The sequence below is a fragment of the Cololabis saira genome, chromosome 6 (genome assembly GCF_033807715.1).
Source record: "Cololabis saira isolate AMF1-May2022 chromosome 6, fColSai1.1, whole genome shotgun sequence".
NCBI lineage: Eukaryota > Metazoa > Chordata > Actinopteri > Beloniformes > Belonidae > Cololabis > Cololabis saira.
The window spans coordinates 21,241,421-21,257,667 of record NC_084592.1 but is presented as its reverse complement, the minus strand read 5'-3'; the positions used below and the strand labels follow the sequence as shown (position 1 = coordinate 21,257,667).

Below are 16,247 nucleotides of genomic sequence, written 5' to 3'. Positions count from 1 at the left end.
AAAGAGTCCTCACTTTGATTTAGTGTGTGTGTATGGTGCCAGTTCACAACAGCAATGATTTAAAAGCACTTAACAGAGAAGGCAAACGAGTGCTTTCCAATTCATTATCAGTTTATATTCCAGCTGAATCTAGTTTGCTAACCCGCAACCTTTTGTAATTCAGTTTTTTACAACTCAAACTGTTTCTAACTGTATTTGTTGTAATGCCAATTCAAAAAACGCAGCGTGGCTGAGGAAACCAACAGGACTCATGGTGTCTTTGCTGAGATTTATTCCTCTGTTCTGAGCGTGCTGTATGGGGGTATGTTTCTGTCTTTACTCAAGAGCATATTTTTTACATTTGAGAGCATTGTGTTTTCACTTTCAGATTGTGTACTGCTGTCTCTCAAATCTCTGCTCAAACTCAAAAAGTCCCTGCTTGCGTGCAGGAACGTTATTTCCCTCCTCAGACCTGCCGCTCTACTCTGAAATCCATGGACGCTCACACAAACCTCCCCCTCTGCAGTAGTCTCACTAGCCCTTGCGCCCCTGTTCTCAGGTATTTTCTGCACGCTTGTGGAACTTGTCCTCTGGGATTTTTCTCTGTGCTCTTGGATTGTTGTCGAATAACAAAATTCCCCCAGGCAACAGAAAACCACATCTGATTCTGAGCACTGAAATCCACATCTTTTCGCTAGGGTGCAAGGGTGCGCTTGTTTTATCCACATACTTCAGGCTTCAGTTATTTCCGCTCAAAATTATTTGTAATTTTGCATTTAACTTTTTTCTTTGACTTTAAGAGTCGTTAAACAACTCATCAGTAAATCAGTTTTTCTAATAAAATAACAAATATATTTTAACAAAATGTATTTTAACAAAATGAAATTGAGCTGATCGAAGATGAAATTATTTGTAATTTTGAATTCAACTTTTTTTCTATATTTTTTTTCTATAACTCAACACTGTCGAACTTTTGGAGGTATTTAGAGCCCCCTACAGGTCAGTGGCGGTACCACACTGTCGCAAACACGTGGGGATTTGTTCAACTGAAGACTAGTTTAACCTGGAAAGAATACGAGACAAGGAAATTGGCAACTAAGAAGGAGGGCCAATATTTTTATAACCTCCACACCAAGCTAACAGACAGCAAAAACTAAAGGTTTTTTAAAAGTAGCTTCTGCATGTTATTTTAGGAACTAAGCTAAATTTAAATGTGGATTATGGAAGTTTAGCCATTGGCTGAGCTGACTCAATTATATTACAAATACATCGATTGCTTGATTTAAACTCTCTTGACCTGGCATAAAAAAGTTTGCCCCCCACAGAGTTGTCATGCGTGTGAAATCAAACCATTGAGACCAAAATGATTTTTTAACCAGGCTGTAAATATTTTTATTTCTGCTCTAAAGTTGGACATTTTAACATGGGAGTCAAAGGAGATCGACTCACTTTTACACAAAGACCCTAGCGGCCAGTCGAGGAACGGCAACAAATCTTAGTCCTGCACGAGCCTCAATCTGGAAGGTGATGGTTGGTGCTTCGTTGTTCCACAACAATCCAAAAGCGCAGAGAAGAGCAGAGGGGAGGGGCTGCAGAGAGGGAGGTTTGTGTGAGCAGCCGTGTTTTGACAGACAGCAGTAGGCAATCTGAAAATGAAACCGCAGACTAATGCTCTCAAATCTAAAAAGTATTCTCTTGATTAAAGATAGCAGAATCAGGGAGGGCAGACGTCTGCCTCGAGAGGACAAGGTAGAGACACCGGCAAAGACATTACGGCAGGGATCTCTGCTTTTGAGACAAAGGAAAAAAGAGAAAGTTAATGACCTAATGGCGTATGCAACAGAGTAAAGAGCAGATAAAAAAATGGATAAACATGAGCTGTTGCTGCAGCATTTTGGCCAAGAACACGGTTTTATGTGTCAATCAAAGGGCAAATTTGGTCAATATAGTTCTGATGTTCATTACTGCAGTAGTAGGAACAAGAATAATCCCCTCTAGATTGTCTATTCATCCGGAGTAATACTAGACAATCCAAGTGTAAAGCGCTCAGGTCTAAAGATGGCAAAGTTACCTGAGTTCACGAACACAAAATCAGAAGTCATGCAGGCGTTTATGCGCCTATGTATGGACATTTAGAGCAGGTACATTGGTTATACAGTAGGTTACATTTTTCTACCTCGTACTATCACCTAATGGTAGTATTTATAAAGTGACAACAGGGCTCTGTACTTGGACAAACTGGTGTCCGAGGAAGACCCGTCGTTCACATTAACAAATTGGAAACTCTGAGAAACACAACTTAACGACCTCATGGTTCGTTTAATTGCTTTACTGTGTTCAAGCTTCAAACATATCAGAGGCAGCACTGACATCTAACAGAGGAGGTAAGGACACAAGTCTGTAGTCTGAGGTCATGAGGAAAGTGTTGATAACTTCAATCTGAACTATGCCCGAAACTCTTAAAAAACATTTTTGTGCAAATAGTCTTCAAAAACCTTTATAAATAAAGAGGACATGGAACATAGGTCTATAATGAGCCACCACTCCTGGATTAAGATGATTATTTAGAGATTTAATTACAGAAACCTTAAAAGCCTGAGGCACATAGCCTGTTAATAAAGATGGATTGATTACATGTAACCTGAAGTTATGGCTCATATGTTATCTGAGTGCAGCATCAGCTGGTTGAGCATCTTCAACACCCAGCTATCATCAGCTGGTTAAGACTGATTTTTGCAGTTTTGCAGGACTCAGGTCAGAATGTTCTTGTTTCGTCCAACAACCTTTTCAAATTCTAAAGATATTTGGAAAATGACAAAAGAAGAGAAGCATTTCCTCATATTTGCATATATTGGCTGCAGGGGATCAAATAAAGTCTACACTAGAAAAACAGATTCACACAAGTCTTATTGTTTTTGTATTTATTTGGAAAAAGAACTCCGTTATACAAACACAAGTAATCAAATACAGTGAAAGAAGTTCAACCATTTGTAATAACCCCCCCCCCCCCAAAAAAAAAAAGAAATTGGGGGGGTGCAGGGATGGCGCCAGTTTATCAAAACCTGATCCAGCTGAAGAGGATTTCAATTTGAAGAAACCTTAACAATGTCTTTCCTGTCTGTAGATCAGAAATGTGGAGACCAACCAGTGTGTGGACAACATGGGAAGGAAGGAGAACGAGAAAGTTGGCTTTTTCAACTGTCATGGCATGGGTGGAAACCAGGTGAGCAGAAACCTGCCATCTCAGTGCAATTCAGACACACACAGTCATGCAAAAGTTTGAACACTCGTCAATATATATCTATACATATTATAGTTCAGGAATGAGACTATAAGCTGAGCTTCAAATGTCACAGTTAAACTTTGAATAATCTATCCAAAATTAGATGCAAAATAAGTTTGTTGTTTTTAATCTATTATTAAAACAGTGTTAAGCTCTTGAAGGTGTTTCTGACTCAGCAAAAGAAGCAAAATATTCTAATGGGCAATTACTCCACCTGCAATAAAGGGTCGTTAGAAGAAAATCTTTCATGCACCTCAATACAAGTTTAAGCTCTTATATTTTCACGTAAACATGCATGATGCATTTTAAAAGAGAAGTTCAAAGAATTATTTCATTCGTAGTGGGAAGAATGGATTAAAACAACCACCACCGAATTCTGAAAGGAAATATGACGCTGCATAAGTAGAATAATAAAAACAAAATAACTACAAGCTGCAGCATAATGAGATGCCACACACCTCAGAATCAGTGTGCAAGACCCACCACCTCCAGGGTTTGAAGCAGCCCTTGGACCTAAACGTCATCATTATCACTCTTGACAGAACTCAAAGGAGCTACGCATGAAAGACAGCTCAAATATGTCACGGGACAGAAGATCCTCTGCAGGAGGGACAAGTAAATACCTCCCAGAGAAAAACCGAAACACTTGCATACAACAGCTGCAACAAAAAGCATTAACCAAGACTTTTCAACCCTTGCATGAAATATTTAAGCAATGTTTCATCTTCAACTGTATGTGTTTCGGAGTTTAAGTCATCTTTTCTAACAATAAAAAAAAGATGACTCTAATATAGATTTTAAGATTCTTATGTCTTGGCATCTTAGTTTGGTTTTTAATTGCTTCTTATTTGAAACAATTGTATACTTTGTAAATACAAACTGACATAATCCTTTTATATTGCTGGAAATAAATGCTGCAAGTTAAATTATGAATAAAGCTTTGCCCAGTGTATAGCATAAATATATACACAATTTACCTTTTAATAATTGAACATATTGGAGTTTTGTCTTTGCATGAAAGCTGGAGCTCAGGTTAGATGCAAGACGATTGAGAAAGGCCAACTTTGAACTCAATCTGAAAGTTTTCATTACAACTGAGTTCTTACTTTTTGATGAAGAAGAATAATTAAATTCTGTTTTGATTCCTTTTTTTGCTTCCAGATCTATCTAAAGTCTGAGTCTGAAGTACACAAGGCAGATAGGTCAATCTGGAAATTACAAAAAATCTTAAAACAGGGAAAAGAAGCACATTATCTATAAAAATCACAGGAAAAAAAAGAGAATATAATCATTTTTAATTCAGGTTCTTAAGACTTGTAAATAAAAAAACAAACTATACTGGTAATTAAAGTATAATCAAGAATTATATGTACAATTTCGACATGTCACCAGAAGCACTCTTCAACACAACTATGACATACTTGTCTCTCGTGGTTTTCCCAGGTGTTCTCGTACACGGCGGATAAAGAAATCAGGACAGATGACCTGTGTCTGGATGTCTCCCGCCTCAACGGACCTGTCGTGATGCTTAAGTGTCACCACATGAAGGGCAACCAGATGTTTGAGTACGATGCTGAGGTAGGATCTATGTTCCCTGCAGTAGCCAAAGACTCCAAAATCAGCCAGTTATTGCAGGTGAACACTTCTTGGTGGCTCATGTCCTGAAAAATGACAGATAAAGTACTGATAGATTTATGTGTGTGTGATTGTGTGTTGGTGTGTGTGTGGGTACGCTCTTATATCCACGAAAAGATTGCAAGAGCAGTGGTGGACTTTAAAAATTTGGGCATAAACAAGAAAATAAAGTGCATATTTTCTACCACTAGATGGTGCCGTATTTTTGAAAGAATCCTTTTCAAAGCGGTGCAGAGGTTGAGTTCTATTTCCACCCAGCAGCTGTGTCCCCTCTCATCCTCTCTCATTTCATATAGTATGTTGGCAAGTGGGAATATGATTCTGAGGTAAGCTGTCTTCAGTAATTACATTTGCATATTATCCAGTAGTTTGTGTCCCGTGCTTCCAGTCTTGTGACATCCTTTAACAGTGTGTTCTCTGTGACGACTCAGAGGTTATTAGATTAGATCAGATAAATCTAGATGTGATATAAAGCGTTATTTTTGTTTTATTAAAGAGCTGGTGTGTATTGTAAAGTAGAATGTGATTCTACCGTCCTTATTTAGTAATTGGTATTCAGCAACTAAAATGTAATTTTATGTTAAGTCAGCAATGATTTATTAGCCCCCTTAGTTTCGAAGAAAGAGTAAGAGGCCTATATTTGTGCTCCGGTGTAAGAAAAACAGCAAACTATATGTTCAGTCCATGATAGTCATGTAAATGTTTTTATTGCAGTCAAAAGTAAAACTGAAAGTAACACAACCTCGTAGGAATCCATGCAAAACCATTTTTGCGTGAATGCAGTCCAAAAAGGTGAGATGGAAATGTGTTATTAAATAAAGTATGGATTATACAAATGTACATGTACCACAATTTATTCATTGGTACCACTCTAGGACCAAAATAGAAACAACAGCGAGATAAATGAAGTGCCAAAAGCTGCATATTGAACACCAGGGTTTCATTCTGCTTAATTCTTCTGCTTATGTAAGCTGTGATTTTAATATTCAGTCCAATAGAGAAACAGATGTTTGCAGAAAAAGCTTTTTGAATCTTACAGCAGGACGATACTTCTCCTCCAGCCCTGTTGTGTCACAAGTCAAAAAAACATTATGGGTTATATAAATGAAAAAAACATTTTTATATTAACTATTAATGCACTTTTGAACTGCTGGGGAGTTGCGTTAAAAAGTACAGCAGCGTTTTCTCTTAGTGATTTTGATATCGCCGATATGTTGATAGGACAATGTGAGGACGCTCGGTTCAATGAAGAGCTGCACCAACCCTGGGGGAATTCTTTCATCACGCTTTGTTCTCCGGGTGCTTTCTTTAAGTGAATAAAGTTGAATAATTTATAAACGAAGAGGACAGGTCTCACTTGTAAACAGCACTGGCGTTTACCGCAGTCTGTGGCTAGGGTTATTTTTAGCTCAGGTGTGTGGCTACAGCACTGAAAAAATTTCACCTGGCCATCACTTTCACATAAATACCTGACCTTTTTTTTGTACAGTCCTTCTTTTTCATCTGTGCTGCTGCCTGTTTGTTGACATGCACAAGTATTGAGGTTAATGAATATGTGCCATGCAGAATTTCACAATCTGCTGACATTTTTAGCTGCTCATCTGTACTTTTTGGCTTTTGCCTTTTTTTGGGTGAATATTTTGCTCTTCAAATAGACAAAAAACGATCTGCATCGCACTTAATAAAGAGTTCTGCATAACAATTGAACTAATGAGTATATATTCAGGATACTAGGTTTGAGTGAAGCGTCATGGTCGCAGTGTGAAAGGACCTTGTCTTCGTGGTAATGATGCTGCTTTCATGGCATGTTGGATTGATGACTATTAACACATGCAAATTGTAATTAAGATAACTGACATCTCAGGCTGTAACAATCAAATTAAACAAACTAAAACAGTACCTTATCATAAACTCTAATGCTAAAATTACAATTACAGTTAACTACAATTGCATGTCCTTGGTGACAGTTACGTGACGGTTATCAAGGAAACACTTAATTAACCAGTTAATGAAAGATGTCACAAAATCAACAGACTGGATTTAATAGAGTAAAATAAAATGCTTTTATTGTCATTGCATTTAAATCCCATGAACGTGTCTCATACACGTTTTCAATTTAATAAAAAAATAAATAATAATAAACTATAAAAAAATAAACTTTTTTGTAATTATGCCAGAGATGAAATTAGTTATTTAAGCAAAGAAATTAGCCACAAAATCAGTAATCAAACAGAACTTTGTAAGTGGAAACTCTTAATGGCTATTTATCCCTCAACTATCCCCTTTTTCCTTCTTTTTTTTTGGTTTGCCTGTGCAGTCTAGGAAAAGCATTTTGTGTTAGTTGTATTATTTAGGATGAGTTGTTGATTTAATCGTCTCAGTAATTTTAGCTCTTGCTCGTATGTTTTGGTTCCGCTTTTGGCCCTCTTAACTTTTTATGACTTGCATTTCAAAGTAAATCAATTAAGGTTTTTGACAGATGATTTCAGCCTGCGGTTTCAGATCTTGACTTTTGTGAAAAGCAATTGCATAACCAAAACATTGTTTCTATTCTAAGTAAAAATAATAAAAAAAAGAAATAAACAATTTCAGCCTTTTGTCTCATAAACGTTGAGTTTTTGTAATATTTCATCTCTTCTTTTTATATTTTTTATGATCGTCAATTTTTGTTCAAAGGTTACCTGTCAAGTCCTGGTCTTGAATGCGGCGAATAACTCGCAGGCTTTTGTATGAACTGTCAGTAAAACGTTGTGTTGGTGCCTGACGACTGCTGTGAAGAACAGACGCAAACTTGAGAATAACTGAATGACTCTGTGACTTACCTTCACCACCATCTGTCCCTCTTCCCTCCCTCCCCGCCTCGCTGCAGAAGCACACCTTCCTCCACATCATCACCCAATCATGTCTGACCATCAGCCGTCTGGAGGACGGCACCTACGGCCCCACCGTGGAGTACTGTGACAACAGTCCCTTACAGTCGTGGATCCTCCACAACTACACTCGCCAGGAGGTTGCTAGACACCTCTACTACAGTCCCACGGATTATTTTCTCTAAACTCATGTCTGCTCTTGGGGGCCGTGTGGGGGGAACCTGAGGTGAGCAGATTAGCACCAGTTAGATGTACAAGGCTGATGTGAAGTGCAGTAGATTAGCGCTGTTAGATAGTTTAGATACTAGCGGGGCTTTTCTTTGCACCTCTGTAGCAGATTTAAGAAAAAAAAAAAAGAAGATATTTCTATTCTTATTTCTGGCAGTGAAAGTAGATGAATTGAGAATGTTCTGTAGATCTTTTAGGCTGTAGGCAAAACTTCCATGCTGATTTTTTTTTTCCCCCTTATTCCCCTTTTTATTGGTGACCTTTTAGAGGGAATGTATGAAGACAGGATAGAGACATGTTAAGCAACGACAGATGTCCCATCAAGATGGCTCGGTGTATAAGATGCTATCTGCAAGACCTTTAGCTAGTCTTCATGCTAAATTAGATCTCATTTGACATTTATTTTCCAACATAAATATTTTATTTGAGCGTGAAAACTCGCTGGCTGTCTCCTGGACAGCCCACGCCTGGTGAGTGATGTTTGAGACGGAGGAGGACGCGTTTATTTTTAGCTGATTATCTGCATGCAGGGCTGATTGAACTGGGATCGCCATTGTTTACAAGTTCTTTGAAGTGATCCTTCATTGTGAAGCCAGCTTTCATGGCCCCGGACTCTCAGGCCGTCCTCCCATTGGCCTCAAGCAGCTGTGCACATATTGTACAACTGATGAATCCCAATCATCTGTGCTTTTTTGTTTTTGTTTTCCTCCACTCAGCCTCCTTATTTGCATAAGCCTGTAAGAAATATGGTGATTTCGTTCAGCATTTTTGTCCATTTGAGGGTTATTATTTTCCACCTTTTTCTTTTTCGTCTGTCATGTTCTCTGTTCTGCTGAGTTATCTCAAGTTTGCACTTCACAGTCTCACATATTTGTAGCTCTCAAAAGGCTTGAACACGGAGCACGGCGTCGTTTCTTGTGTCCAAGCATGGAAAATTAGGTTAGGGGCTCCCAGAGAGTGTGTGTGTGTGTGTGTGTGCGCGTGTGTGTGTGTGTGTGAGTTATGGCAGTGAAATGACCTGCTGTTACTGGCCTGGTTTTGCTGTATACACTCAGAGCTCCTTCTGGCCACAACCTGGCGAGAGGAAGGCATGTACAGGGGAGCAGGGCACCAATAAAGCAAATGAATCTGTTGCTGAGTCTGCCGTGAGATGAAAGGAATCTGCTGCTTTTGTGTCTCCCACAAAGAGAGCGGCCTCGGCCCCGTGGATCGGCTCTAACGGCCATCCAGGAACTCGTGTGCCCCGCCGCTGCAGGTTCAGCGCGCTGCCTGGTGACGGAGAGGATACTCTTCCTCGATGGGGGCTTATGGGTAGAATCCATCCTCATTTAATTAGCCGGTCTCAGCTGTGCACACACACACTCTTGCTCCGGAGACACGGCTTCGTTTGCCGCGAGGCTGAGATGGGAGTTTTCTCTGCCCCGAAGCTGGCATGAAATAATTATGAGCAAAGGACGGGACCTCCACTCTTCTAGTAATTTTATAAAATGTTGAGCATTCTTTTTTTCTTTTTTTCCTCCTTCTCTCCACTGTGATACTCCTGTCATCTTTTTCTGTCAGGGGAGGCCTGGACCTTTGCAGGAAGGGGAAGCCGCTCCTGTCAATAACTGCTCTGCCAGAATGATTAGATCCACCTGCCGCCTAGAGGTGGCCCCAGCGTAGACGTGCCTTCATTTACACACCGAACAGCAACAACAACAGCAGTTTTAGAAGGATCACGTTCTTCACTTCACAATTCATTGTTCTTTTTCTAAATAAAGCCCCCCTTATTGGTTTTTACTCTTTTGGCAGGTGTTGAAGATGACATGCCACCTGCTCTTTGTTCTTTCCTTGTTTGATCAAACTGGCCTTGCAGGGCCGCCTGCCGTCCACTTCAGGAAAATTGCACGTGTACGCGTGCTCGACTACGGCATGAGGTTTCAGGCCGTCGTGTTTAATATCCTACGATCAAACACGGCCTGAGAACCTGTCTTTGGGAACTCGATTGTCTGAATATCCTCTGTCAACAGCCAGGATGTATTTGATTTAATGCTGATGGAGAAGAGTTTTTAAGGTGCATGAAACTGTTGCAACTTTTTTTCTCCTAAATTCATACTCTCTCTTTACACGACGACGCCGTACTCGTGCGTAGGAGGCTGCTTCTCCTTACAAACCGAGTCCCCCGCTCCTCCAAATGTGTTCATTAGGACGAAAAAAGCAACTGGAGTGAGGAGGGAGATGGCAGAAGCAAGTTAATTCCAAGGACATGAACATAAATGGTTAATCAAGGCTATTGAGAGCTCTCCTTCACTCGTTAGAGGGGGATGGTATATCTGGTGCCGCCGTGGCAGATACGCTGGTTTTACATGTGCATGTGGTCGCTTGTCACAACAGGTGTTTTTTTTTCTGGCTCATGTGACAGAACAGCAAACAGGCGGGACTTACAGGTGGGGATGGACAAACAGCAGGAGAGAATCACAGTGATTTCCTTGACAATGGCCTTGCTCTATTTTAGGGTCTTAGAAGACAATCGCTGTGACGGTGAGCCAGCATACAAAAGAAAAAAACTAAAACATAACCCTGAAATTCAGACTTTCTAAATTTGATCAACACGTCTGTTAATCGGTTGTCGTCACAGAAGCCCAGTCCGTCAGATCCTGGAGCAACTCGTCTCCCGGTCAGTTTCATTTCTAGATGATGCCGTCGGTGACGTCAGCGATGTTTGATGTCGTGTCTTTGTTCTTTTTTGTTTTTCATGGAGGTTGGTGCTATTTTATATATATATATCTAAACACGGAGAGGTGCAGAGGAGCTCCTTATTTTGCTTCCAGTATGTTCTTTCTTTTTCCTTAGATTATAGAAGGGACAACCATATTTTGATTAATATGCTTTACTTTTAAGCTAATTAACCATCTTTTTTAAAAAACTCTTTACTGTTAGGTCGCGCCGCGGCCAGGCTGCATACAGTATTACACTAGGAACTTTTATTTGTCATATTGCACCATGCTTTGTCTCTCACTAGCTATAGGAAAGATACTTAACCTTTTGTCTGCATTATTTCGTCCCATTCTGTTCTGATTTTCATCTTAATATCAGACAAACACAATATATTTAAGTTTATAACACAGACAGTTATAATTTCTCGTGTCTTTTTCTCCAAGACTGCTGCTTCTCCCAACTTCTACTAAGCGTCAGCTGCCACCTGGATATCACCGTGTAGGATATTTTGGTAAACTTGAGAGGTCATGATTAGAGCAGGTGGTCTGGACCCTAAGGTGGTGAAGCAAGCCCAGATCATTATGCTCCCTTCTCTTTACTTCATGATGGGACGATGTTTGAAAGTTGTGCCCTTTTTCTGCCATGCAGTGTTTTTCTGAAACAATTCATCCATCCATCTAACTTTTCTGTACCTTCTTAATACTATTTATGCTATATATAGATGATCATGCACGCTCAGAATGACTCTTATGGGAAATTTAGTGTCAATCAATCAATCAACCAAAGATGCATGTTTTTGGGAGGAAGCCGGAGTATCTGGAGAAAACAAAGCAGAGCATGTACACTAGGAATACTCCTGCTGGCTCAAACCAGGAACCTTCTTGCTGTGGGGCAGCAGTGCAAACCAGTAACCTGTCGAACTGTCCCCTAAAAGTTCAACTTCTGTGTAATCAGTCCTCACCATAAAAATTCCCAGTAGTCCTCGGGATTGCCATGATGTTCTGTAGCTGCACAGCAGTGTCTCCTTCGGAGATCAGTCACTTCCCTCGTGGTTTTCCACCACAAACATCCCACCTAACCCTAACTCCTGTATCATGGACTTATGAATAGAGATGTCTTCAAGCCTTTGGCTGTTACCTATTGGTTCTTCGTTGCGTCTTTGAAGATTGTACATTGTTTCTTTGGACTCATTTTTTGGTTCGGATCCACTTTAGGAAGAATAGTCTCCATCTGTAAGATAGACTGTGGACGGATAGATACATAAACACTTTGAGATTGGTTCCTTTTCCTTTTTCCGCCTTAAACAGATCAACTACTCTTGCTTTCATGTCTGCAGAGATCTCCTTTCATGAGACGGGGTCCTCATCAGGAGATCCATCTTATCAACAGCAGACTTAGTCTTTTATCAATAAGAATACCTCTAAACTTAATCAATTGGACTCCAGATGTGCACACTCCAATTAGCTTTCATTGACGCAGTTAGTCATAGGGAGCACCCACCTTTTCCTCCAGCACAGTTAATATTTAATGGCTGTGCTCAGTTAAGATGAGAAACTATAATTAGAACAAGGTGATCACATCACATTTCGTGGTAAATTAATGTAGCAAACAAGTAAAGGGGTTCACAAGGTTCATACTGTGAGTGTCCTTCCTGTTTAAACGCGTTACATTAGTTTTCTTAAGTGCATGCCAACAGCTTTCTCCACAATTCCTGTCTTTTAAACACACAATTCACAGCAGCTGAGCTGGTCACACAGGATAAAGGAGGGTCATCTGGTTAAAACAGATGCAGGACACGGGGAGGAAAGTACTTGGGATGTGTGTGTGTGCAGGATAAAGTACGGCCTCGAGGCTGTTCGATGACCGTCTGTGATATTAGTACCCCATTAATTTAAACAGATCCACAATATTATTGTACAAGCAGAAAGAAATCAGTGATAAAGAGTGTGCACTAACTCATTTCAGCATGCTCCCTTGCTGTAAACCCTTCAGAAGATTAACTGCTACTGATTCTGTGATAACCTGGAGATTTTCCAGAGGAGCTGGCTGGAGAATCTCTGGAAGAAATCTGGAGTGACCAGAGCATCTCAGGAAATATCACGACTGCATGATGGTGGCTTGTCTCATCACTGACGACCTTTGTGTGTGTGTGTTTTCATTATTCAGTGGCATTTTATCCCCTGATTAACCTGGCAACTCACTTCTGGCTCAACCTGTTTCAGCGTAGTTGAGGGCAGCGAGCATCGTTTGAACCTTGTGTGGAGACAAAGGGCTCAGAAGAGCTGCCATGTAGGCAGGTGATTTTCAGGGGCATTGGCAGAACTCGCAAAGGCTTGACATTAAAACTGTTTTTTGTTTTTAATTATCTGAAGCTGAAGAAAAAATAGATTTTTCATCATTTGTTTTCCTTTTTTTTTTCCATTTCGGTACATCTGATGCTCAACAGCCATTTATAGAAAACAGAAATACAGGTATGGTTTTAATGCTTTGTGATAGTTCTGGCTTGTTTCACAGGAATGTATCTGAAAGGAGGGATGCTCGTAGCTCAGATACGTGTGGAAGGTTGAAATGAGTGTATTAAATTTCATCGGACAGGAGCTGAAACACATGAGACGCAGGCGACTTAGCAAACAAAGCGCGCATCGTTGTTAATATCCAGAGTTTTGCTCTGAGACCAGACAGATGCCGCCTTTAACTTGTGTTCCTGTTGTGTATTCATCAGTTCACATTAACATCTGCGTAACTGCCTTTTTGTTTGTGTTTCTCTCTCTCTCTCCCTGCAGCGACTCACGCTGCTGCATGTGAACAGCAACCAGTGTTTGGACATGCCGTCCGAGGAGGACAAGATGGTCCCCACCCTGAGGAACTGCAACGGCAGCCGCTCGCAGCAGTGGCTGCTCCGTAACATGACCCTGAGCGGCTGATCCCTCGCCTCACTACCCTCCCGCCCCCGTCTCCCCGCCGCTCTGTCCTCCTCCTCCTCTTTCTCACCTGTCCAGGCTCTGCTACCTCGCCAGGTGGTTTGCTACCACACGCTGCATAACGCTTCGTCTTCTTACCACCTGACCAACAAACTACAGATCCCGGGAGCAGCAGTGGCGGCTTGATGTCCCGTTATGGAGGCACGTCCTTTTTGAAAGCTCGCCACAGGTTTGAGAAGACCGCTGCTTCGACCGCAGGAAGAGGCGGAGCTCTGGGGCTCTTGTTGAGCCCAAGCTGGGAGAACGATGGATTGGGCAACACTGGCTGTCAGATGGCTGTCAGTGTGGCGCTTCAGACTGCTGGACAAACAGTTTACCAGAGGAAACATCTAGAATATTCCAAGGCACCACTCTGAGGTGTTGATGGCTTTTCTTGAGTACATGGTTTCATGGACAAGAGGGTTGCTGCTCACCGTCTTTCCATATCAGTTTTTTTTTCAGATTAAAGGAAAAAAACAAATCCTGGGGGATATGTGAAGTACTGCTGATAGTTTAGGAGCTTTAAAACAATCAAAGGGCCAAAAATCAGCTAATATTTCAGTTTTTTTAAACCACGTTTGGTGTTGTAAACTGTATTTATACATACCACAGCAATTATCTATATCTATTTTAAAAGTATCACGCTTTAAGCTGATTCTGGCATCATCCGAATGTCGCCACCGTTAAAGACACGCTGTTGACGTTCGTGACTGCAGGATGTGACAGGCCTGTGAAACCGACCGGCGAACGCTGATGCAAGACTGTACCATCAGCACCTGGAAATCTTAGTCTTTTTTTTTTTTTTGTCTTTTGAGTTTGCATTCAATTGGGAAAGTAGCAAGCAATTCCACCCAGCTTCCTGGGAGAGACTGTTCCTACCCATGGAAGACACTTACGCGGGGGTGCATTTCATTGTAAAACAGTGGATGCAATTAAGTGTTTTCCTCCTGATCAAATGCATGCGAAAACAAGAAAATCTCTGCTATTCTCCGAGGCTGTTTCCTTGAGGAGTAACACTGTAATGAGGGTCCTTTTTTAAATTTGGTTAAGTACTTCTGAAATGTCATGATGTTAAATGAGCAGTGAAGTGGCAGATTGCTCTCTGCTGCATAAACCCTACGACAAGGACCCGCTCCGCTCCGCCTTTGATCAGCTTACGTCGACACTTTCACCATAACCTGATTAATTTTTACCTCACTTCTCACCAATTTCACACTTATTGCACAATTCTGCAGCCAATCAGGGAGCTCGGTGTCCTAGAATCTTTAACGAGCTTTAGCCGGGCCCGTGGCAAAAATAAAACGATCCTCCGTAAATATCACTGGCTCGATCCGGGGTCAGGAAAACATGACTCTTATTGTCATGTGATTCCATGTGGATGAAGACGTAATCGGACACATTTATGTTTCACTCTCGCCAACGGGCTCTCTCTCCGATGTGACACGCTGGAACTTTTACAAACGAATAAGAAACCGTGGAAGCCGGCGTGGGGGAGACACTGTCTCTAAAATACCTCAAACATAACTGTTGAGGTGTTTGGGTGAAATAATATGAACATAATGTTTCATATTGGTGTAGCAGGAACTGCAGGAACTATTTTTAGTGGCTTGTTAAAAGAAACTGGAACATGAATGTTGACATTTTACCAAAATATCTATGTGAGAGAATTATCAGTCTTTATCAATTTCTGGACACTCTACTTTAGGACAATCTTAAGGAATCACAATATCTTGGAGCGGGATAATTACGTGTGCCTTCAGAAAGCTGTTTTTGTTTGGTTCATTTAATCATTTTGTTGTTGACTTATGTTACTCGTGTTTTCACTCCTGATTAAATGCAGCATCATAATAACATCTCATGAATATTTCAGCGTTCCACGAGTCGCCCGTGCAGACTGTGTCGTTAGTTGGGATCAGGAAACAAATGTACATAATGCTGCGAACACATTTCCAGCACCGTCGCCGTTGCACATACAGAAAGAATTATTTTTCTAAGATGCCATGAAACTTGAACACTCAGAGAAGAAGGACGCCGAATGATGACGAGACCACAGATACCAAGGTGCTGTTTTGAGAATGGAGGTTATTGACACTTGGAAAGTAAAATAAAAACACACGCTCAGCTTACCTTGTGGCTCTGAGGTTTTTCAGGACCTCAGATGAGGGTTTGTAAGAGTAAAATGTTATTAACGCTACTTGAATACTGAATCCTCTTTGATATGAAACATGTTTTATTGTTTTTCCATTATCTTCAAATGCATGGTGTTAAAATAGCAATGTAATGTTTCATTGTGCTGGTTGCAAAGTGATGTTACCTGTTTGTACGTTTTGCCTTTTTGTAGAAAAAATGAAAATAAAATAAAACTTCTGCTGAACTCAGAATTAGCGTTAAACTCTCTGTCTACATAAGCCGTGACAAAAAAAGAGAGAAAAGTTGATTAATAAGCCTTTAACACCCTGCAAATCTCATCAAAGGGCTTTATTTGGTTGCTTTTTGAAAGTGGTACTTTGCAGAATGGCTTCCATGACGACAGGACGACACCCTTCGCCGATGTAATGGATGTTACCTTCTGCTTCTGTGCAGCGTGCGTGAGGA

The 16,247-nt window shown here is 40.7% G+C and overlaps 1 protein-coding gene across 7 annotated transcripts in view; it reads left to right on the top strand.

Annotated features, from left to right (window-relative positions):
• galnt13 (UDP-N-acetyl-alpha-D-galactosamine:polypeptide N-acetylgalactosaminyltransferase 13) overlaps window positions 1-16,033 on the top strand; it is a 48,013-nt gene extending 31,980 nt beyond the window's left edge. For 2 of the 7 annotated variants that reach the window (XM_061723644.1, XM_061723643.1), the window contains exons 10-14: window positions 3,104-3,202; window positions 4,706-4,840; window positions 5,194-5,223; window positions 7,767-7,993; window positions 13,476-13,610. In XM_061723644.1, the coding sequence (XP_061579628.1) occupies window positions 3,104-3,202; window positions 4,706-4,840; window positions 5,194-5,223; window positions 7,767-7,952 (450 nt within the window). In that variant the 3' untranslated portion in view covers window positions 7,953-7,993; window positions 13,476-13,610. Of the gene's footprint in view, window positions 1-3,103; window positions 3,203-4,705; window positions 4,841-5,193; window positions 5,224-7,766; window positions 7,994-13,475 lie in introns of those variants that run through there. The other 5 variants (XM_061723647.1, XM_061723646.1, XM_061723645.1 and 2 more) reach the window with 4 other exon arrangements.
• Window positions 16,034-16,247: the final 214 nt, after the last annotated feature.